Here is a 25084-nt window from a genome sequence, read left to right on the forward strand (position 1 = left end):
AACTCACACATTCATATACATAATTCAAGAACGTATACATCTGTAGTAATTCTCGTTCTAAGATAGTAGAGTCCATGATTTGTCGCAAGATGACAACTGCCCTCTAGTGATCGCCCGACTTCAAACAAGCTGTCACCTTCCTCATTCCCCCTACTCTCTGATTTTTCCGAGTTTGTTGATAAATTTGAAGTCGTTTATCTACATACAATGAACATTTACTTGACATATTTTGTGGCTTCTTCAATTGAAAGTAAAACACGAGACATGTCTCAGGTCTGTAAAATCTTTGATTTCTTTCTCTGAATGAATTTCATTCAGATTTCGAATGATAGTTTTCCATAAAAACAGAAATGTCTTTCGTTTGTTTGCCGACATAAACATACACCCTGTATTTGTGTGAATTCTGTAAATCCTTTGTTTACTATCACATTCATGCTAACAAAATCCAACTACTTTCTTAACACCTCCTTATCAATAACTCAAACAAGAATGATGATTTGAATACAAAAGATTTTATTGTCTTCCACCTCCTGAATATAATAAACGTTTGGTTTGAAAGAAAAAAGAAGAGGTGTCACAGGTGTCACGTGACTCGAGACATACACAGTGGATTTGAAATGCACAAGTGCATTAGTACAATGCTTGTAAGTACAGCGTAACACGTAAATGAACTACAGTGCTTTGAACTTAAAGATCATGGAATACATACATCCATTTATTATCAAGACAACAAATTTGTCTCCACATTTGTACACTCCTGTTGTACATCATCAATATAACCGAAACGACAAAGAAAAAAGAAATCTTCACACATATTTACTTCGACTTTTGTTTGATGTCAATATCATACCTGTACATAAGAACTTAGGCAAGACTCACAGGAACAAAGTACCTGTTTTGATCCCTGTTTTATTGCTTTCAACATTTGAACTGGATGATTAATGTAGTTCAATTCATATCTTTCAATATAATACATACATGTACCTCATTCTGTGTTTTCGTCAGGGTCAGATATTAATTATCACAAACAGTATTTTGTAAAGTACATTGTACTTTCTTTCATTAATGACTGGAAATATCAAAGAACATTATACTGTGTGAATTACAACGAATCAGTATCAACATAAGCAGATCTTGCAGAATGTATATACATGTATACCTGTACCATATCATCATTGCAGTAAATGAAGACAGACAGAAATCTATCATGGTATATCTGTGTACCTGTATGTATCATATGTTTCAATACAGGGTAATACATATCACTGTTGAATGTTTGGCCATTTTGCTCTTTTCCAGTGATGAATGGATTATTGACTCAGAAGCGAAAGGACTTAACTGGCAATATCTCCTGTTGACTGGAAGGGCTTGACGTCCATGACACTTAACTGACATGGTAAAAGGTAAAATTACTTTCTGCCTCTAAACTAAAAGACATATGGAGGTAATATCAAATGGACGCAAGTTCCTTGCATGAAGTGGAATGTGATATGATGCACTTTTAAACATCTTTTCTCATATCATTCTGACAAATTATTGTATAACACTGCTTACTTGAGGGGAATTTAGAGTTAGTTTATGATGGATATGAATTCACGTACTGTTTACATTTAAATATCAATGGTGGTTTCATATCATGAACCATAATCTTTAGTCACTCTTTCTACTTTGTGGTAATTTCTTAATTTCCAAATACAGCTGTATGTAGAAATATTTCCTCATCATCCATCAACATAATTTACAAAAGGACAGATGCAGATGTATACTGCATGGTGATATACTATACAAGGGTCAACTACAGAGGGAGTCTGTACGAAAGTGACCTTTGAAATGTCACACTTCACAAAAGTAAAGACATTTTGCATCTCATTTCTTGCAGATTACCTGATGAAAGGACAAGTACATGTACAACCGATTACTTTTACAAATAAACAAAATTATCCCCTTGGGACAAAACTAAATTAGGTGCTACATTTGAAAATGAAAATGTCAGCCATATTTTTTCCACAAACAGCCATACTCCATAATCCATAAACTATCAACTTATTCATTTCATGAATATAGATAACCTATGAGACTATAAGAGAGGTGAATTTACCAGGATGTACACTACTACAATCTGAATAAACATATACAATGTATGCTGTTATACTGCCCTCTCTGTCAAAATATGAACATCTACAGCTCTCATATCTTTGAAAATAAATATTTGCTCACCCTGCAAATAACGAACAATACATCCATCCCAACAATGTTGCAACTTTGTGTGAAAAAGTAAATACAAATTGTACCTGAACTCTTTTTTTCTTAAATCATGTCATATCAGTTAATACAACTGAGGAATGTCTTTGTCTGAACAAAATAATTTTCAACAGATGTCATCACGAGTACAAAGAGAACAAAAAATGTGATACCTGTTTTCTTTTCACTATTTCAGAAATTATCAACATTGCTTCAATCATGGTACATGTTTATCACTTTAATTCACCCAATGTATAATGAGTAGATTAGTCAAAATTATGTGGTTTAGCTCTTTGAATACATCACTGAAGGATGTCGCGAAATACAGATTTAGTTGTACTCCCCCAATTTTCACCTAGAAACAGATATTTTGGGATAAAATTTGCAGTTCTGTTAGCACTTGCTAGCAGTGACCACATCGTTTCCTAAACAGCAATGGAGAACAGAGAAATATTCTGAGGTAAACCAATCTGATCATCAAAATTTGGATAATTGAAAGGCAGTTCAGAGGGTGAAACAGGCTGATTTTCTTTACCTGTCTCAGTAAAAACAATATTTTAATCCTTGTTGTCTTAATGATGTAAGCAGTTTATACACTGTATGTGCATCAGTGAAACTTGGTTGTCCTACCTTCACCTCAGAACATAATTTCAGTTTACCCTGCTTGTAGGAAGAACTTGAATTTGAATCTTTCACCCATTTGTGCAGGAGATATAGTTATGACATGATGGAAATTTGTGCCAAAGTCTTTGACTATGGATCCTGTGTTTGTACGCTGCCATCTTCCATTCCAAAGTACGCCCTCTTTGCCATATTGATGAACAGTCCTGTGTCGACAACACCTGTCAACAAAAAGAATATGTCATGTTAGTAATTTTATTATATTCAAGTTAATTTCTTGATAATGAGGACATTCCACATCCTCTGAAAACATTTTTTTTTGTATTAATATATGATCAATGATACCTCGATCATATAATAAGAATAAGTTTTGCTAATTTTATGAGTCTATGAAACTTGCTGCTTAGAGTAACGTACTAGTCAACAGGAAAGCAAATACACATGTTGTCTTTCATCTTTTCATGTTAACATATGAAGAGAAGAAGTACTTACTATGAGGTACATCAGGGATATGCGATAATATCAGTGGCTGTTTCATTTTAATCTAACTTTCTGTGTGAGCAGTGTTTCAAAATTCAATTTTGTGAATGTCTCAGGAATCACTGTCATACCCACACACTCTGCCTTAACTACTTGAACCTTCTACAAGTTAAAAGAAAATGTTACATCTGCCAACCCCAAACAACAGCTCTAAACAATAGATACAATACTGAGCAAACGTTATCTTTCCACTTGTTTTGAATGAGTTCATGCAAGATCAACATACATGTATATCATTATTAAATTGACAAGCAAAGCAGGTCCAAAAACTTGTATGCAGCTTTCACTTTGCTGATTTTTTTTTGTTTTTTTTTTTACTCAAATAAGGTTGATACGTTCTAAAATGGGTTTAGACCCCAAACAGAGCATCACTTCTGGCTTTGCCATCCAACACAAAGCTACCCTGAGACACATATGGTGTCTTGGTCAATAACTAGATTTGCAAAGAGGTCTTTACTCCAAATGCCTATAATGATTTGGTATTGTTCTGTTTTCTACCAGAACTGATGCAAATTGTGAATGCTTTCAGCGTGTGAAAACATTGATGCTAACATTCAAACAGAAATAAATATCATTGAATGGAATCATGATGCAGTGGACTCCCATTATAATGAAGTGCTTTGGACCGACAGTTTCCTTTCGTTATATCGAAATTTTTTTATAACCGAATAAATAAACAATAAAGAACATACAGCTGATAATGTTGTACAGAGTCTAAATTTTTACTTTGTTGTATCCAGAATTTCGTTATAACCATTTTCAAACCGAAGTGCACTGTAGATAGACAACAAACTTTATACCAGGAATCATCATAAGATCTAAATTGTGAATGCCTTAAGTGTGTAAAAAAGATGGATGCTAATATCCAATCAGAAACAAATATTAATGAAACGTAGTCATGATAGATAGAAAAGAAAAATCTACCAGGTATCATCATAAGATCTCTGTTGACGGAGTCCCAACTTTCTGGCTGCATCTCAAACTTCCAGTCAATGATGAAGTTTCCATTGTCAGTTACTACTGGACCCTTGGAGAGAAAACAAAGATAGCAAACACAAGTCAGATTAAATTGTGTTGACAAATTATTGTGTGCAAAACGACTACAAGGAGAAATCATTTACATGAATGTTTCAACTGAAATGCTAGAACATTTTTAATATAAGTCTCTATCAGGACCAGAAACCTTAGCATAGTTCCGAATAAAAGTTTGGAGAACCAATATTTAGTGCTGTAATGCGCTACATGCCCCCCCCCCCCTCAAAAAAAAACAAAACCTTCAGATCACCAAATATATATTAAACCAAACATTATTTTATTGAACACACTTTGCTTCTTAATAAGCTGGCTGGACCATAATTTTAGCCCAGGAAATAATGTTACATTGTATTGATCTATAAGTGATTGATTAAAATGAATTTCATTTTATTTCATTTCTATGTAATTATCAAGTTTCCACACAAATCATACAGTGTTGTGTTTACAACATCCATCCATCACAATGTAAAGTAACACATAAATTATAAGTTGTAAATTCAGTATTATTATATACAAATAGCATTTGGAAATCATTCTCAAGTACATTCCAAATTCAATTTTAATTCAATTGAAATTGAATTGAATTGAACTGAAAGAGAATGAGAAGTATTTCAGATACTCCCCTTCTAAGGTTTATGAATGTTTTCACTCTCAGCTTATCCAGATGGTAGAGTAAGTTGAAGCAATGACCTTTTATACAGGGGACTCTCATTACCATAAACTCCTTGGGACCACTGAAAACACCTTGTTATATCAGGGTTTGAAAAACAAATACATGAAAGAAAACTTTGAATGATACATGTATTTTGAAAAGAATGGAGGACATACAGCTTTACTCTTGGCCATTCTGAGTTCTGGACTGCCACCAAACTTAGTTTCAATGGTCCTGACGATGGGGCGGTAGGCCATGGGAATGACTTCGATAGGAATCCCTTTGGTCCAACTCTCGCCAAGCTTGCTGGATTGTTTCCTGGAGAGTAAAGAAGAAATAATTATTCATTCAAGGCTGTTCAGCGTCTGTCATGGCTCCTCAATGGGGAAGTTTCCTCAAATATACATGCTGATTGAGTGAATGCAGCAATATTAATAGAACCCCCAGAAGAGAAGTTTGAAGAAACTTAAACAATCCGGTCAAAGTTAGGAATTTCCTAAGTTTTGGTGCAACCACATCTGGATGAGAAGACAACATTTTATGATGTCACTGCAGAACAATATAACAAATTTTTCTTTGTTAAATCCAGCCAAATTTGATTTTTTTTATTAAAAAATGAAAGTACACATTACATTCACTTGATACAGACATAATGATTGAGGGAATTTATTTACTATGTATGTTTTCTGAAAGACGGTCAACTGCTTTATCATTACGCTAGAAAAAAAAGAAGAAATTTTCCTGAATTCCCTTCATATTTTCCTTATACAGTAACTATGGTTATTTGGTTGTGATGTCATAAACAGTTGTAGTCTTCTCATCCAGCGATGGCAACCACCGGGAATCACCGGTGACTGCCATGGACAAAACGGGATGGATGTGAGACAACGTGGATGGACAGTGATGGGCAAAAGTAAAAGCCGCGGATACCGTGCTAGATTTTTAGGCTGTCAAAAATTTGCCACGGCACTTGCGGATGGTGCGGTTGCTAAATGAGAACTCTAAGGGATATGGAGTAAAACAGGATGATGCAACAAAACGTGACAATTTCAAACGACCTTGATCCAAGGGATGATTATACTATAGTATAAATATAAATCTCTATATGACAAAAAAATAAATAAAAAAACCACAACAACCCAAAACAAACACAAAACAACAAAACAAATCATAGAGGCAGTCCGTAGCGGGACAGGAAGGATGGGTATTCCAAGGCATAACGATCCTTTCACGTTTTGTCACGTTCTGCCGCGTGTAGTGTGTGTGTTCTCCCGTTTTGACACGTTTTGCCAAGGCTCTAACGACACGATGGGTAGTAATGGCTGTTTCATCCTGTTTAATCACGTTGCGTTCCGGCGTGTGGCGGTTTACGAACCCGGTATAATCAAGTTGCATTCTGCTACTCTTTGACATAATAAACGGCACGGTCTGGGAATAAGCATCCGTATATACAAAAATCCTGTTACAACTAACATGGTTATAGCAAAATTCCCGTTCTATCGAAGTCATTTCGAAGCGTCGCTGATTAAGACAAGGCAAGTGCCAAATTGTGTCTCGCCCATTCGCGTACAAGAAATTGATATTTTTCTAACTCAATGAAGTTCATTGACCCGCCTATGACCTTTGACCTTGTGATGATCTTTAATTCCCCAAGGGACATCTACCTTCCAAGTTTGGTCACAAATGGACTTAGGGATCAAAAGTTAAGAGCCACAATCGAAACGCGCCATAAAAACTTAACATTGGGCCCTTAAATTTCGTTGACCCCTGTCTGTGACCTTTGACCTTGTGATGACCTTCACCTCCCCAACGGACATCTACCATCCAAGTTTGGTCACAACGGACAAAGGGATCAAAAGTTATTAGCCATAATCAAAATGTGCCATAAAAACTTAACATTGGGCCCTAAAAGTTTGTTGACCCCTTTCTGTGACCTTTGACCTTGTGATGACCTTCACCTCCCCAAGGGACATGTACCATCCAAGTTTGGTCACAAACGGAAAAAGGGATCAAAAGTTATGAGCCATAATCAAAACGCACCATAAAAACTTAACATTGGGCCCTAAAAGTTCGTTGACCCCTGTCTGTGACCTTTGACCTTGTGGTAACCTTCAACTTCCCAAGGGACATCTACCATCTAAGTTTGGTGACAAACAGACAGATACATCAAAAGTTACGAGCCATAAACGAAACGCGCCCTATAAAAACTTAACATTGGGCCCTAAAGTTCATTGACCTCTGCCTGTGACCTTTGACCTTGAGGTGCCCTTCATGTTTGGTAAAATGTGTCACTTTGTATAACCACTCTTCCCTCCAAGTTTGATTGAAATTGAAATCCTCAGTAGAGAGTTATTCAAGTTTTTTGTAGCGTTACGGACAGACGACGGACGGACGGACGGACGGACGACGGACGGACGACGGACGGACAGACGCTGCAGGCGATCCCTTAGTCTCCCCACACCTCCGGTGGACTCGACAAAAAACAAAAGAACAAAAACAACTCACACGGTTATAGCGAAATTCCCGTTCTAACGAAGTTATTTTCCATGCGCCGCTGCTTAGGCCAAGTAAAAAAAGAAACCAGTTTCTCGTCCTCGCGCGCATCGATTTTGGCCGCCGCATCGATTTTTTTACTATTTACTATTTTCAAAATGGCGCTGAAAATACCAAGAAATTCATAATTCTCGTCCCAGTCCGCTCCCCGCCCGCATCGATTTTCAGTTGCCGCATCGACTTTTTTGATATTTACTATTTTTTCGGCCGCCGAAAAAAAATCGACAATTCACCTACCAATCGTGATGTCTCATTTTACGCCTTGCGTCCTCTACTTAGCTGTATAGTACAGCTGTAGCTTCTGTAGTGCGTATGTAATAACGCATGCATTTCACACTGCGAGCTCGGCAAGAAGGAATGACCCACAAAGCAGTCGAACTGTAGTTGGATGGGCGCGGGCGGGCCGGCCTGGGCTAGCGTACAGCGCACTCGGTACGTCCTGAACGCGAGCGCGGCTACATTTTTGCGATCAATCGTTGTCAATATTCCACGCATATTTCGCGCATTGTTCGTATTTTTCCCCGTTTATATTTCAAGCGGATGAATTGTACTGTACAAATGCTTGTGAGGATTGTATGAGTTTGTATACATTTTCATGTTATTGTGACTATGTGCATGTGTGTGCAGTGTCGGAAGGTACGGTGCCGGTGCAATGGCCGTGCCGCACCGTATTGGCAAAGTGTGCGTGTCTGTAGCTAGCTAGCTGGATCTGTAGTTGACCGAAAGATCGGTCTGTATCAGTCCGTCGGGGAATGTTCCGCGGAGACTGCGTCTGGCTTCACGGATCCCCTCCGTATACAGACCGAAGTCAATGATTGCGGCTCCTGTGTGGAGCAGTCGCGCACAGATCAATCGTTACGATAAACCAAATTTCAGACAGCTTTTTTACATTCAAACAAGTTTGACATGACATGACACATTATGCAGCAATATTTGGGATAAATTTCTCAATTGTGCAATTGAAATACTCACATAAACTCGGTTATAACGCAGACATTTTATCGATATCGCAACATCGCCGTTCGCAAGCTGTAAGTCGCCATTTTGAATCTGTAAGCCAATCACATGCGAGGTACGTGTTTTAGTAAAACAAACACGTAGAAACTACCTCGCATGTGATTGGCTAATAGATTCATAGTGTATGTTTCTGCAGTTTGAACGTGACGACGCGACAGGCTGTGTTTTACGTTGAAAATTCTACTAAAATTTTGGATTATTCATTAATCTGGTGAGTTTAATGTATTCTTAAAAAGCTAATTTCACTATACAAGCTTAAATTTGCCGACCTAGGGCCGTGAATTAGACGCAATCGAGAAGGGTGAGGTACCTCACCCAATTTTCCATAGAGACAGTGGTTAAGAACATCCACACAGCAATGGGTACTGCAACCTTCCGTCTGTCTACGGAGGACAGCGTTAATGGCAAAATATAAAAAGAGTCCTCCGGACAGACGGATCTTTCTGTCTAGATCTGTAGCTGTCCAGGGTCGGTCACAGGTACCATCCCCTGTGCTAATGTACCATGCCCTGGTCTGTCAGCTGTCTGCACGCATGTATGAACACATTCGAATGTGTAGAGCCCGTACACTCTGCTCTGTAACATTGCATCTGACGGCGATGTATTATTCTATTTTGAAGAGAAAATGAATGCACTTTTCCAGCAAATGTAGAATTATCAAATGGGTGTATCTACAAAATAAATAACTTTTCCACGGATTCTGGTTTGTCTCGTATTTCTGCGGGATACTTTTCTTTACGATGTAAATTCACGGACACGACCGTGAGTCGTATCAACCCATTCTGTAGTGTGGTATACAATCATTCGTCATCCAAATGATGAGTGATTATCAAATGTCTTTTTAGAACATGAAGAAACATCTTTAAATTTTTAATGCTATAATGCCATATCAGTATCATTTTGACATCCATCTGCAATTGTACAAGCTAGTTTCCAGTTGAATGTGCTACAATTGTACTGTGAAGAAATGCAGATACATACCAGCTGTGTGGACACAAAAAGTCACAAACACCATTGATGAATAAAGCAGTGTTTTGAATATCATGGAATTAAATTTCAGTCGTACATTCTTCGTTGAAAGACATGTTTTATACCTGTTTCATTTAATAGCACAATACATCAGAATTGCAAGTACACTGGTATCAGAAATGCCATTACAACGCTAAATACCAGTATTAAGATGGTCATTTTCCCTTGACATCTGTAGTGGAAAGAAAAAGCAAATGTATTTCTGCATGCAGGAAGTTTCATTTCAAGTATGGTACATAATCTATTTGTTTGAAAATGCACAGAGTGCAGGCAAGACATACACTTGGGACCTGGTCTCTCATAACACAGCTACCAGAGTGATATTTCATTTCATAAATTTGATATAGAAAATATAAAACCCTCTCTCGTTACCTTTCTCAGAATTACCGGACGAGAAACACATATTACTTTCATTTTTACAATCCCTGAAAAAATAGTAAGATAGCAAATAGTAAGGACCTCCCTCATCGCCTTGCTCAAAAAACCCGGACGAGAAACTACTATCTTTTTTTACTTGGCCTTAAGAAAAACAAAAGGAATGTGCTCCGTTATAGTTAAAGAAGTGCAGATCGATTAATAGGAAATTTTACAGCAGAACAAACATTTACAGAACGTCTATGAATGGGCGGTGAGCGACGAGGAAATTACGTTCAATCTTAGCGTGATGTTCATTATTCCGAAGGTTCTTTCATCCGAAAATGAAGTACACTAAGGTTCATTATTTCGAACGTTTATTATTCCAAAACACACAAATCGCGCGTAAATGACCCGAATTAAATCCCCCCAAAAAACATGTACCTTGGTTCGTTATTACAAGCATTTGTGCCATTATTCCAAAGGTTTGTAATTTCGAAGGTTCGGCATTACAAAAATGAAATAAGGCCGAATGAGTGCCTAAGCCGGGTTGGCTATTACGAATGTTTGTTTATTCGAAAATGATATAGGAATCTTCGTTATTCCAAAGGTTCGTTAATCGGAAAATGAAACACGGTTCGTTATTCCGAAAGTTCAGAGTCCAAAATGAAATAAAGTGCTTTAACCCGCAATTGGAAAAAAAAAAAGTTGGGAACGAAACCTTTCAGATACCAAACCTTATTTCGTTTTCCTGTCAACGAACCTTCGGAATAACGAAAGTTATTACACTTAAAAAATCACGAACTTTCGGTCTTCGGAATACCGAACCACTGAAATACCAAACTGTTTCCGAATCCTACACCGTCATTTTTCAAACTCCTTTGAACGTATACAACTATATGCGTTCTCTTAAATGACGAAATTACCGAAATATTATCGCATTCAGCATAGCTTTTCAGCATAGCTTTTCAGCGTATCTGAGTACTTAGTATGCAAAAATCAACATACAATGTAAGCATGGTTTGCGTGTTTGGCTCTTATGCTGTGTTTGTGCGGTTATGATGAAATTTCGACAGAACGAAAAAAACAAACAAGCAAACAAACCACAAAATAAAACAAAAAACTAAAAAGCCGGTTCCTAGGACCTGATTATAACGGAAGTAGGCCTATACTACCCGGCAAAAAAGGCCGCCGGGCCCTGGGTGGGGAACTTCATTCAAGTCTTAGCACACTGCTGCATTTAAATAGGAAGAAAGAAGACCAAGCTATGAAAAAAAGAAGGCAAGATGCACCAAAAGAGACCGAGACGCACGAAGCCCCCTCTTTCGTAAAAACTGGATGGATGCAACCAGAAAAGTGACTGCATGCATGCAAACATACACACACAAAACAAACAAACAAACAAACAAAAAAACTGTCCATTCAAAGATATTAATCATGAACAGTATTTCAAGAAATTGCAATGGTTTAAGTCAGCCCCAGTTATTACAATTCCCGACCTCACGGAAAAATTTGTGCAAAATAAAGCAGGGAGAATACCATTCTCCTTTCTCCCGTAATTCGCTGAACACGCCTGATACTTGTGACGTCATTGCAGGGAATTAGCAAGTGAAAGCATGCAGACTATACCCAGCGTTTGCAGTGACAGTTTCTCAGCTGGACACTGGTAAAGTAGCGTTCTGTTCCAACTTTCCTTTCGAAGAATAGAATTAGCGTAATTCGAAGTAATCAAACGTCTTCTTCAGAAGCAATGAATGCACTATAGTGATTAAACTTAAACTATTCAACGTGAACTAAATCCAACATGTGTGTTGATAAGTTACACAACTTTCCAAACAACGTCCTCAAAATTATTCTGTATATAGGCCTACTGGTAGTCGTTTTTGTAAGTTTCCAAGTTCTGTAACGTGTGTCACCCGAGTATCAAAATAATGCGCGCGCGCACACACACACACACACACGAAGACACAAACACACTTTCCATTATTTCCCATTTTTTTTATTGATAGGGCCTACATTGTAAGACAAAATTGATACAGAGGAATTACATGGCCGGCGGAGCCGTGGGGACTGTGGGGACTCGGGCACCCACACTTTTTGTGCATCATACAAAGGAATACATAAGGCAGGGCTCCACACTAACTTTTATTTTTGGTGGCCCAAAGGCAAACATCCGACCTATCCGACCTTTTTTGGTGGCCCGATCGAGTCACCACATTCTTCATTTCTGAAATTTTGGTGGCCCGACGTGCATTTTTGGTGGCCCCAGGCCACCGTTAGTGTCGAGCCCTGCATAAGCATAGATGTCAAGCTCAAAAAAAAAATTATGAGTGAGATTTTCATGACTCGGCGTCTCGGCGCGCGCGTATGTACGTGAGTGAGGGACCAAAGCGACTGAGCGGGGGGAGGGTGTGGGAGAGGGGTGTCCGCCCTCCCACGGTAGGGAGCTTTTTCAATTTTTTACTTATTTTGAAAGTCAAAAGAGAAATATGCCTTCAATTGCAACTCTCACTTTAATCCTTTAAGCTATGTTCCCGATGCGTGAGATCGTGAGACAGACCCTAAATGCTTGAGTCTCACGCATTCTGCGTGAGACTTGGTAGCTCTGCATAAGGTGTCATCACTTTGGGCCCCCACGCTTTTTTTTTAACCCGGAAGTACGTAAGTGGCACTAAATAGAAACATACCTTCTTTTTTTTTTGTCAGCTGAAAAAAAAAAGAAGTGGAAATGGAAGGGGAGAGATGAGCTGGGGACCTTCTTTTCTTTTTTCTTTTTTTGCTTGTCAGCTGAAGAAACCCGGAAATGGAAGGGGAGAGATGAGCTGGGGACCTTTGGGGCCCCCACACTTTTGAAAATGCTCCGCCGGCCCTGAATTATGCCTATGTATACTTGGTCTACAAGACATAATGAAGACAGAAAAACACGCACGCACAAAGTACTACAATAGTCTATACAATACATTCATCCCATGGGTATTCATGTTTATCAGCATGCAAGCTACGGGTATTGATAGAAAGATCCTACACTATTTAATACGGTAGACATCTCGTACATCTTTGCCCAGTGTAGGATCGTTGATTGTACTTTGTAAAGTGACTTCCGCCCCCATCGGGGGCCGGAAGCGGCGCAACGGAAGCTCCACAGCAGTTTGTTTGGGGATTCCCAGAACGAGCTGCCGTTGAGCAATGTGACCTCATGTTTAGTATACTGCAGGACCTAACGGGCCCTATCGTGTGCGCGCTCAACTTGATCAGCTACGAAGTCAGTTCAGGACAAATACGGACTATTTCCAACAAAAACCGCCTAAAACGATAGTAGGTAAGTGAGCATCAAATTTTCTAAACTGATTTTCTGATATAAATTCAACTTTGCGGAGATCGTGCAAGCGCCTCGAACCGCGGAGACAGCTGGGACATGGTAGAGATGCTATCACAGCTTTTGATATATTTTTGTCCCCGCCGAACGAGTTCGAGCAGGGGACTATGAAACGGGCTCCGTACGTGTGTGTGTCTGTGCGTCCGTGTGTCCGTGTGTCCATCCGTCCGTCCGTGCGTCCGTCCGTGTGTGCGTCCGTGTGTGATCAAAATGTTCAATTTGCTACTTCTCTGTCATTTATGAGCCAATTTTGATTCTCTTTGCTTTATATGATAGCACTACATGGGAGCTTTAAAACTTCTACACAGAATTTCAGTTGTGACCTTTGACCTTGACCTTTGACCTATATTGTACATTTTGCTACAAAATGCTACTCCTTCGCCATTTCTAACCCGATTTCGATTCCGTTTGCTTTATGTGATGGCACTAGGTGAGGGCTTCAAAACTTCTACACAGAATTTTGACCTTTGACTTCTTTGACCTCTGACCTTGATTTTTGACCTATATTGTACATTTTGCTACAAAATGCTACTCCTTCGCCATTTCTAACCCGATTTCGATTCCGTTTGCTTTATATGATGGCACTAGTTGAGGGCTTCAAAACTTCTACACAGAATTTTGACGTTTGACTTCTTTGACCTTTGACCTTGATTTTTGACCTATATTGTGCATTTTGCTACAAAATGCTACTCCTTCGCCATTTCTAACCCGATTTCGATTCCGTTTGCTTTATGTGATAGCACTAGGTGAGGGCTTCAAAACTTGTACACAGAATTTTGACCTTTGTCTTCTTTGACCTTTGACCTTGATTTTTTACCTATATTGTACATTGGCTACAAAATGCTACTCCTTCGCCATTTCTAACCCAATTTCGATTCCATTTGCTTTATGTGATGGCACTAGATGAGGGCTTCAAAACTTCTACACAGAATTTTGACCTTTGACTTCTTTGACCTTTGACCTTGATTTTTTACCTATATTGCACATTTTGTTACAAAATGCTACTTCCGGCGGGGACATATATTGCGCACCGCGTAATTTCTACTTTTCCTTGTTTAAAATGAAAATGGGGCGTGACATCTGAAGCCAAATATTGAATATTCTTGGCAAAAACAGCTTGATCAAGTGTACTCTTTCTGGGCAATGCGGCCAGCTAATGTTTAATACATCTGGCAGTTGAGCTTTTTATCATTTGAGTTTAATGGGCATGAAACTGCTTGTAATCTATCCATTGTCGACTATTGTAGGGCACCTAATTTTGCTTTTCTGTTACTGCGGGCTTGTGAATTCAAGCTCCTGCAGGTATGAGTTTTTAGCTCATATTATACACTAACGGTTTGATTGGGTATATATACCATTTTTAATTGCTGTTTTTATACAACTTTTTTATTATATTATTTTGTCATTTCCTACATCCAGCTATGACTGATTTCAACTGTCCTTCATACTTTGATTGTTTTTTTTTTATATGTACCGGTATGTAATGTATGTGACTTGTACAGCTAGGACCTTGAAAAAAACAGCACTCACCTGCCGATTTTGTTATCCGGTTAAAATATGCTGAAATGGATAAATAAATATAAAGTATATTGATGGTAGTACAAAGTACTAAAAGTCTGTGTAATCTATACCAGGAAGGTGGAATACAATGTACATGTAGTTCTTTCCTGCTTCTCTGATCTGCAGTGTACATTATCCAGTGCTGTGCTTGGAAGCTGTTTACAGGTTGTACTAATTCAATTGCCATGTCAAGCTTGAAAGACTCTGTTTAGCTTTTTGTTAGTGCACTCAATATCCTGTCTACACAATGAGGGTATTGAGCATTGTACATGTATCTATTGTGTACACCTGTGTGCCTGCTAAATGCAGTGTCTGCCTTTGCAACCGTGCTGCATGTACTTCACGTACTTCACACAAAATTAGCCCCCTATAAAAGGAATAAACAGCCATTTGCTTCTAATTATTTATGAGCAGATGAACTGCAGCTCACACTGCAGCTTTACGCTATGTTCAAATTTCACGTTACTTTGTGTTTCAAGAATATTAGTTACACTGCCCCATATTATTCAAACTTATAATTTGACTTTTACTTTAGTTTTATATACAATATCAAATTGGTGTACATGGAGGTGAGGCAGTGAAGATGGATAATTCAACAAAACTGCTCAGTGATTGATTTAAAGTTTGAGTTCATGTTCAGTGAAAAGAGAGAGAAAAAAAACATCTTTGTTCTACATTCCCAACAATCCAGATGGTTATAGCATCACACATACAATGTAAAGCCTGAGGTTGTAATCCAAATCTGTCCTAGAGACTTCAGCCAGAACTTTAAGATTATTTCATGTTCATTTCCTGAATATACAGTCATAAGTGGTATGGGGGTATTGCTCACATTTAGTGGTAATTTGGTTGTATGTTTTTTAAATCAATGGAAGACATCTACTCACTGTATAATGCAGAGGCAACATTACATGTGTGGATATTTTTTTTTTTTCTGATAGGAGTTTTCCATGTCCTTCATGCTTGTTTTAATTCACACTCCTGTTATGGTCAGACTCACTCACCCCATCACTCACCAAAAACATCAACTTTATGGTACCAGAGATGCCAACCAATATGATTTTTTATAGTATTCAGTACAATAAACAGTGAAACATGATATTGCCTCTTGAAAATACAACTTTTCATCTTTCAAATAAAAATTAAAAAAATGAAGCTGATATACTCTGTATACTGCAAAAAACGGCATCATCATAGACAGATGTACAGTACTACTAAATTCCTGCAGCCCATACAAAAATGTTGAATGATGAGCCTAAATGGGCGGGAAATATGCAGATGCTTTACAGTTTTCTCATCAATATTGATAAAGTAGCAACATTTTACCTGCCCATTCTTACCAGGAAAACTTTTTTCTGGCATTTCACTGGCCGAGGATCAACATGCTAAGTGGTGGTGTCAAGATTTCATGAACATCTAGATTTCATGAAAATCAGATTTTCCTCTCTGAAATCAGATTTTTAAAAAAAAGTATATCTGTCTGTTTTTTTTTTTTTTAAATCAAGAAGTTGGCATCTCTGTGGTACATACATTACTAGTCATTAGGCAATACTATGTCTTACAGTGTAGTGCAATGCTCTAATATAGTTATACAGTTACAAGATCAGTGCATAACTGATTTTTCCTGTGTATACCGATGCTACATTCCATTCAAGTCATTATTACCTGTATTCAAAAAGAAAAGATGTATTTGTCCTTTGATGTGATCATATTGAATGTATGCATATTTTTCACTGTTGCATGTATCAACGTGTCGGGATTCTTGTAAGGAAATAACTGACATATTATAATTGCATATTGTTCTTCATGCCTATTTGATGGATGTGCAAGGTGAAATTCTAATACAGTAAAACCTGTCTGTAACAATTACCCAAGGGAGATGACAAAGGTACACTGTAGCTGCTACAGATAGGGTCTTAACATGGCTTTTCTCTATCAGAGGGAACTTATTTACTGGTACTGGTTGTATACGGCACGTGGCCACTGTAGACAGGTGTCCACTAAGGCAGGTTTGACTCTACTTTGACAGACTTATGCTGTTTGTATTTCTTAATATTTTTGCAGGACATTTTTCTGTGAATCATGGCTGGCATCAGCGATGAGAAGCTCTATGATATAGCAGAAGATATTGGCGACCATGAGAATCTCCCCAGATTAGGGTCAGCTCTAGGATTCAGACAGGGACAAATCCAAGGGTATGTGAAGACAAACAGTTCAGGCGGGGGTGTGAGCTGTAAGGGGACAAGAAACATGCTTCTTGCCTGGAAGATGAAGACGCCGAGGAAAGAACAGATTGCAAAACTTAAGCAGGTTCTGGTTGAACAAGGATTTCAAGATTTGGTGGACGACCATTTTCCAGAAGAAGATGATGCTGGTATGTCCTCCTTGTGTAGTTGTTATTTCACAATGAGAACCATTATGAATGATGTGCCTTTTACTAGCATTATTATCTGAATAGATAATACATTGGACTCCCATTATAACAAAGTCCTTGGGACCAGCAGTTTTCTTTGGTTATAGCGTAATTTTGATATAACCAAACAAATAAACAATAAAGACATAGAGTGGATAATGTTGGGGCCTGAATTTTTACTTCGTTGTAACCGGAATTTCATCACAACCGTGTTCATTAAAATTGGAGTGCACTGTGTGCAACTCCCATTATAACAAAGTCCTCCGGACTGTTGAATCAAAATTTTGTTCACTTGAATCAAACAATAAAGTATATTAAGAGATATAGATGATAATTTTGGGACATGAATTTTTACTTTCCTGTGACAAAAATTTCCACATAACCATGTCAGTTAATAATGGCAGTGCACTGTAACCAGGACTTTTTAGTCCTTTCAAATACAGTGCATTCCTGTTATAACGAACATGGTTATATTGAAATTCCGGTTACAATAAAACAAAAATTCAAGCCACAACACTATTGGCTCTATGTTTTTATTGTTTATTTGTTTGTTTATAACGAAACTGCTATATAACAAAAGAAAATTGCCGGTCCCAAAGACTTCATTTTAACAGGAGTCCATTGTAAGTCCTTCTGTTTGCACCAACTTTATGACAAATTTTACCTAAAGTAACATATATGATTACGGAGGTCTAGATTGCCCGACACAGTTGATTGCTTTTTGATAACATGTCTGTACTTGAACATTCTGGTATCGTTATCTATTCCAAACAATCCAAACAGTAGACACATTGACCTAATTTCTATTGCCATCCTGAATCTAACATGCCACACTCACTTGGAACTTCATACATAGCTTTGACATGGGGTTAAACGATGGCTGCATTTGCAGACAATGTGTATATACGTATATAGATATTATGTACAACTGCTGCAATTGTACAGGTTTCCATTTGCAGCGGACAGAAGTAGTGGACTATGTTGATACAAATGACCACTTAATATAAAAAAGGTCCACTTTCACCAAACTGTAATGCCCCTTTCATCAGCTGTCTTTTTGTTAATGCCAGACATCTAGAAGCAGCTAATGAAATACTTCCTATATTTGTAAAAGGAAAGGGAAATTTCTAGAGAAAAAAAGGTCAAGCACGTACGTAAGTTTTCTGTCACGATATAACTCAAATACTCTGATATTCCTATAAATACTTGTGTTCACCATTTTTGGTCACTATTAACTACACACAATGACATACATTTGTGACTTACAACCCTCATCTTTATAATCGTTTATTGTAAATTATATTTCATATTACTTTTAAAATGAGACCACAAAATAAATATAAGCCACCTTCGAAGAAAAAAGTGCATGAACCTGTTTCAAGTGCTAGAAAATATGTTTATGCTTTTATTTTTCTCTATAATTTCAATTTGACTCTCAAGGACAAAGTGCTGTTCCATCACAAGCTTCGTAAGTATGTTTCATGTTTTATTCTTAACATTTGCAAAATAATTAATATCTAATTTCAGTGTAGAGTGCTACAAAAGATAAAGTGCTATCAATCTCTTAATCAGGATCAGATCAAAGATCAAGTGTTATTGGTTAATTGTTCTGTGTTACGTGCAGAATTTTCATTTCATTCTTCAGAGAATTTGAATAGAGTGCACTCCTGTTATAAGTTGTCAGGACCGGCTGTTTTCTTACGTGATATCAACATTTCGTTAGAGTCAAACAGTAAAGTATAAACAAAGATGTGTAGACGATAATTTTAGGACATGGATTTTTACTGCTTTGTAATGAGAATCTCATTATAACTGCATTTCATAAAACAGGATTGCACTGTAGTCAGTTCATGTACAAACTCAGCATTAACTCTTTAACTCCCACTTTTCACTGGCATGTTTGTGTTTAACTCTTTATGTGCCATGTTCGCACGCCTGACTCAGTCGACGGCGTGACAAGTTCGCATATTTTGCTGAAACAAGTAAAACCCACTCAAACCAATCAATAAATCGCCAAATGCCACAGTACAATGAGAGCGTTTTTCACAATTTGTTTCTCACATGCAGCTTGCATTTTATTTAGTGATTTACTATCAAGCAGTTTTCCCTACTGGATTTGCGAGTAATTCCGAGTTTCTGTCACTGCTTTGTGTGCGAAAGTCCTGCCTTGTCAATAATATATCCACTGGTTATTTGAAAGAAAAGCAATCATAGATTTGTCATACAACTTACATCATTTGAAGCAAAGACTGACATTTTCTCTACAAATTTGCTCATAATATGTCCAAGGTAACAGAAGTCTATAAAAGTTACATAGATTTGAAAAACAATGTTTTCCCTCAAAGCATGACTTTGTTGGTGTCTCAGCATAATGTGGCACACAGGGGGTTATAATTATTATTTATATATTCTTATAATTCTAATAATCATAATCATAATCATTATCATTATTATCATTATTAAAAAGCACAAGACCCTAGTACGAGTACTGCAGTGTTTTCATAATTGGAACGTATTTCTCTTCTCCTCAGATCTCAAAGCTCCAGTACCCGTGTGAATGGCAAGCAGCTTCTCACTCTGTCCAAAATACTTTCTCCACAAAAATTCATGGAAATGGGAATCCAGTTGGAAATACGGCATCCTGAATTGGAGGTCATACAGCAAAAGAATCAAATGAATATGCAAGATGCTATACTGGAAATGCTGCACAAGTGGCTGAACAAGACAGGTGGTCCAAGGGCGACACTTGAGCAAGCTCTACGCGATGTGGATTGTGAAGGACTGATTACACAGTTTTGAAAGTACATATTGTGCATATATGTAAACAGGCTGCCACTAAAGGCATAATTTACCATTTGCAGATGAAACAAAAACCCAGCATTAGTGCTTTAAAATAGTTCTAAAATGTGAGTTAGGGATAGAAACAACCACTGTAAAAATTTGAATCGCTAAAATCGATGTTAGGTATTGTTAAATATACAAAATGTGAACAATAGTTATAATAAAAATGCTTCCAGACTAAACCGTCTACAGTTACGGTTTATTGAGAAAAATACAAATATCCCCTTATATTTTAGGCTTTATCGTGAAAGTTTCATATGATAAGATGTTTTGCGGTACAACAGACCAAAAAATATGCATTAAATATCTTTTTGATATTTTTTATATCACTGTTCCCAAAGGTACACAGGACATTTAATTGAAAATAGTAGGGGTGCCTCAAGTAAGTTTCTAGCATTACTGTAGTGTAGAAGGAGTCACCACTGACAGATTTTGATGCTGCTGGACTCATGGCTAAATTTTAGGATTTGGAAAAAAAGAATTTATACTCCATCTTATGGAGGTACTGGGAATTTGAATTCATGAGAAAACTTGCAATATATGTGTTTACCACATAAGGAACAAGTTTCCTCTGAATTAGTCACATTTCCTGAACAATATCTAGTGGTTCTTGTGAATTAGGATGGTTTTAATTAAGATGTGTTGCAGAAGGTGAGTAAACTCAACCTTACATCAAGTTTTCATTTCTTTTTAAGGGGGGAAAAATTTAGTTGCTGCTTCACTTTTGTACAAGAAGATGATTGTAATACTTGAGCAGACATCTAAAAATATGATACTATACTTCCTTCAATAATAAATTAGGATAAATGCCTGTCCAGTTTGAAGTTCTTGAAATGCCCAGACATTTCACATTTATGCAGGAAAAAAGAATGAAGTCAACTTACCTAGAAGTCTTTCATATTAAGTTGATGTACCTGGTTTTAACACTTACGTTTAAAGAGGTATTTTTAGAAATTCACTTTCCATTTCTTACAGAAGACTAACTGAAGAACCAAGTGTAGACAGTTATGTGAATGTAGTGTTATTTACCGGTACATTGTGGTTTTGGTGCATTTGTAGTTTATATGCAGGTCTTTCATGATACAACCAATGTGTGTGGGAGTCGACTAGTAACTTGCCTGAACTTTCAGTCCATTGGTCAAGGATACTGTTTGTTCACACAATCTGCGGGAAATGCATTAAATCATAGTGTACAGTCCAACCTGTATTTATCTGGCCACATTGCGACAGCCCATGTGTCTGACAAAGCCGTTTGTTCGGATATGGAAGAAAAAATGTTTATGTACATGGACACATGCATAGCTGCTGACCAAGGTAGGGCCTACATGTAGCTCACACCATGACAGTGGTGTAATTTATGCCAGCATATTCTTTTTTTTTTAATGGACATTAAAACAAATTAACATGAAATTCAGAACATGTTTCTTTTCAGAATAGCATAAATCAAGTGAGTTTTGTAGGAGTTTCGATTCAGTTTGAAATCACTTTGTTTTCGACTGCCTTTGTCATGTGAACATGTCCAGATGATACAGAAGTACATTCCAGAGATGGCCAGATAATCAAGGTTGGACTCTATTTAGTCCTTTCTGTGCGAAGGACTAAGGATGGCGTGTGCAATGCTATGGGGTTCTCTGTTCCTATTGGCACACTAAGCACACAAAAGGGTTAAGCTACATGTATATGAACAGACTCATCTACGCAATCTGCAAGCTTTGCACATTAATTTCAGCTACATTTTCCACCATCTGCAGTGTGGTTTAGTGTCTAGTGTTAGTTTAGTGTCAGGAAGTGCGCTACTAGTGAAACTACTGTATGAAGGCCACAATAATTTACTACGGAAGGACAGGCATGCAGACAGCACTTCAGCACAAAAATAGCCCCGTGCCATCCTTTAAGCTATTATTTATTCTCAGACCAAAGTTCAACTACTCAGTACCAGATACTCTTACTGCCAGTGATTTTTGACAATTTGTTTGTTTTTTCATACATACATTATATACTTCGTGAACAATTCATTTGTTTTTCATGTAAACATTTTATAATGAAAGAAGATTGCCTATCAACAGTATGCCATATTTCATACATGTGTATGTACAGTCAACTCCCAAAGTCCTTGGGACCAGCAGTTTTCTTTTTTTTAATTGAAATTTTGTTATGACAGGACAACTTCAAATATATATATATATATAGAGAGAGAGAGAGAGAGTGTGTGTGTGTGTGATAATTTTGGAACCAAGATTGTTATCATTATGTTCATTATAACATGAATGCGCTGCAGTATTAGTTTACAGTATGTGCTAGACATGTGGTCTTGTTCCTAATGATGCTCTTACAGTGTTCTTTGTTTCCAGTGAAAAAAACTGAAACATTTTACAAGAAATCATGACTGTGCTGATACACAAACAGTATAACTTGTCTAAAATTATATACATGTATAATTGAGCTTGTGTTGTAGTGTCATGCTTAAAGACAGTGTCACCAGCAACTGTGTTTTTGGAATTCAAATTCAAGATAGTAATTGATCTGGAAGCAACATCCTTTGAGAGAAACTGCTGGTAGTTGGTTTCACATTGAGACTTTATTAGAAGAGTTTTCCTGGTAAATGCTAATGTATTGAATCCATCAAATGCTTTTATTTTTTTCTGTACAATCTCTATGAAAATCCTCTTTGAAAGAAGAATGTATTAATAACTGTACAAGAACTAAAATTGTGAATCTAAATCCATCTCAGAAGGTCTGCCCATTAACCCGTTGAAGGCGAGTCCCAAGAATACTCAGGCAGGTGTCTATGGGAAATGTGCTCTAGCAAAATCAGTCTGTCCTTAACGGGTTAAACTCACCGTCACATGTCAATCTTACCTTCTGAGAAGAAAGCTGAAAACCCACACACACATATTGATCTTGGCAGAAAAGGGGACAATTTAACACACAGAGCACAAATGGGTCTATGCATATGTGTGAAATTTAGTAAAATATTTGTAAGTGAAGTGTATCAATATTTCTTTTTAAGTTAGTGTTGAATAACATGTCCATTTTAGGAACATGTTTTATGTTTTGTATGACTTGTTTAGCACATTGTTGTTGTTTTTTATTTGCTTAACAGTTTGCCAAGGTCAACCAAGCACTCTTTGAGTTAAAAGCTTTGCATTTCAATTTGTGTATAACATTTCAAGTGAATTATGCACAGTTGTGTCGGAGCCTTTGTCCTGGTTAATACATGTACATAGCAGGGTAAATAAAGGGTATAGCAAGTGCTGTAACAGTTCTTGCCTGGACCAAGTAAATTGTATGAGCCAACATGATATTCATGCAAGGTGTTACAAACCCTTGTATCTGCTTGCCTGGGCATCTAAGCCTCAGGTTGGGCAAGCACAGTAGATAGACACAGGCCTTTCAAAAGTACAAGACCTATGTCCTCGTGTCCATTCCAGCAAGTGGGGGAACCAATTTTTTTAATTGCTCTGCCATACATGGTGGGTTTTTTTTAGCTTATCTCACATTTAAAGCATTTTATCTTAATTGTTTGATAACTGTATCCAACGAAAGCATTAAAGTAGGTAGAATTTGAAGCAATACAAGTGTTTCCTGCTGGTTTGAATATACCGGGGTGATGTGGATGTTCTTGTGACTGAATTTGCTGATATGCTGTGTGTATGGTAACGGTACAAAATAAGCATTGTACTTTCATATAATAGCATATATAAATATTACACACAATATACATTGTATATATATAATATATATATATATATATATATATATATATATATATATATAATTTATATATACATAACATGTGTGTGTGTGTGTACTACATATATGTAGGTGTGTGCATGCGTGTATAAATATTTATTTACATGTAGATACATGCAAGTGAGTTATTCCTCATTAAAACCTTGGAATACTGTCAAAGTGGATATTTTTGCTCATGGATTTTTTCGTGCACGGCCCACTAAAGTGAATTTTGCGTGTTTTTGATTGCATGGAATTAATATATGAACTACCATTACACATAAGAAGCAAACATTTTCGCATGCTTATAATTTCGTGCTTATATCCACACCACAGAAATTTCTATATACAAAAATGTAGTTGATGCTTCCATTCAATTGATGTTAGGGTATGTGCATAGGTATTCATGGTCATTGGGTCACATGACTCTGATGTCACACATAAACATGCACTCCTTGCTTGTAATCAGCATACCTCTATCACCACAGTCTCTTCTCAACTGAGAGTATTCCTACACTTGTATATGTCTTTCGTAAGGTCCGTTCACACCCAGCACAGTAATGGCAATAATCGTTTTTTGCTTTGGTGTGCCAAAAGGAACCATGTCTGGTTCTGTATCAATATCACTTCCCCTTTGATAATTTTGTTACAAAATTGATCTTCAACTGGTGATCTTATTGTTCTTGATTTTGACATAATAACATTTTGGGTGATTTTGTACCAAATTACTGACTTTTTTCATACGAACCAGACATGATTCCTTATGGCACACCCTAGCAAAAAACTGGACAGTCACCATGCTCCTCGTAAATACGCCATCACACTCACACGTGTGTCGAGCTTTTTATCACGCCTCACATAATAATCCCCCAAAACACATGTACACAAACACAAAAGTGAAGTCCACTATTACTAAGTAGGGCACTTCAATCCACTGTAATCACAGACATATTGTAGAGTTTGCCCTCTACAGGCGATGTATATGTATACCTCCTATGTCATGATGATATCTTCGGTGCAGATAAACCACTGAGAACATGAAAGCATATGGGTCCCTGCACAAATCAATACAGCATTCTCAGTACACAGCGTTTTAGGGTATGGGTTGTAGCTACAGTCG

The 25084-nt window shown here is 37.4% G+C and overlaps 2 protein-coding genes across 2 annotated transcripts in view; one reads left to right on the forward strand and one right to left on the reverse strand.

The window, feature by feature from the left end:
* Window positions 1–1871: 1871 nt before the first annotated feature.
* Window positions 1872–25084, reverse strand: part of LOC139739894 (ribose-5-phosphate isomerase-like) — a 39262-nt gene continuing 16049 nt past the window's right edge. Inside the window, exons 6-8 of the mRNA XM_071650494.1 lie at window positions 5266–5407; window positions 4327–4429; window positions 1872–3083 (exon numbers count right to left, since the gene is read on the reverse strand). Of these exons, the coding sequence (XP_071506595.1) occupies window positions 2995–3083; window positions 4327–4429; window positions 5266–5407 (334 nt within the window). The 3' untranslated portion in view covers window positions 1872–2994. The remainder of the gene's footprint in view (window positions 3084–4326; window positions 4430–5265; window positions 5408–25084) is intronic.
* Window positions 13222–23799, forward strand: LOC139739855 (uncharacterized). Its single transcript, XM_071650456.1, has 4 exons — window positions 13222–13361; window positions 17043–17352; window positions 18832–18859; window positions 19923–23799. The coding sequence occupies exons 2-4, from the start codon at window positions 17061–17063 to the stop codon at window positions 20188–20190; spliced, it is 588 nt and encodes a 195-aa protein (XP_071506557.1). The 5' UTR covers window positions 13222–13361; window positions 17043–17060; the 3' UTR covers window positions 20191–23799.

Source organism: Diadema antillarum, unplaced genomic scaffold (genome assembly GCF_040938485.1).
Source record: "Diadema antillarum isolate AM-2024a unplaced genomic scaffold, OU_Dant_1.0 seq00000821_RagTag, whole genome shotgun sequence".
Classification (NCBI taxonomy): domain Eukaryota; kingdom Metazoa; phylum Echinodermata; class Echinoidea; order Diadematoida; family Diadematidae; genus Diadema; species Diadema antillarum.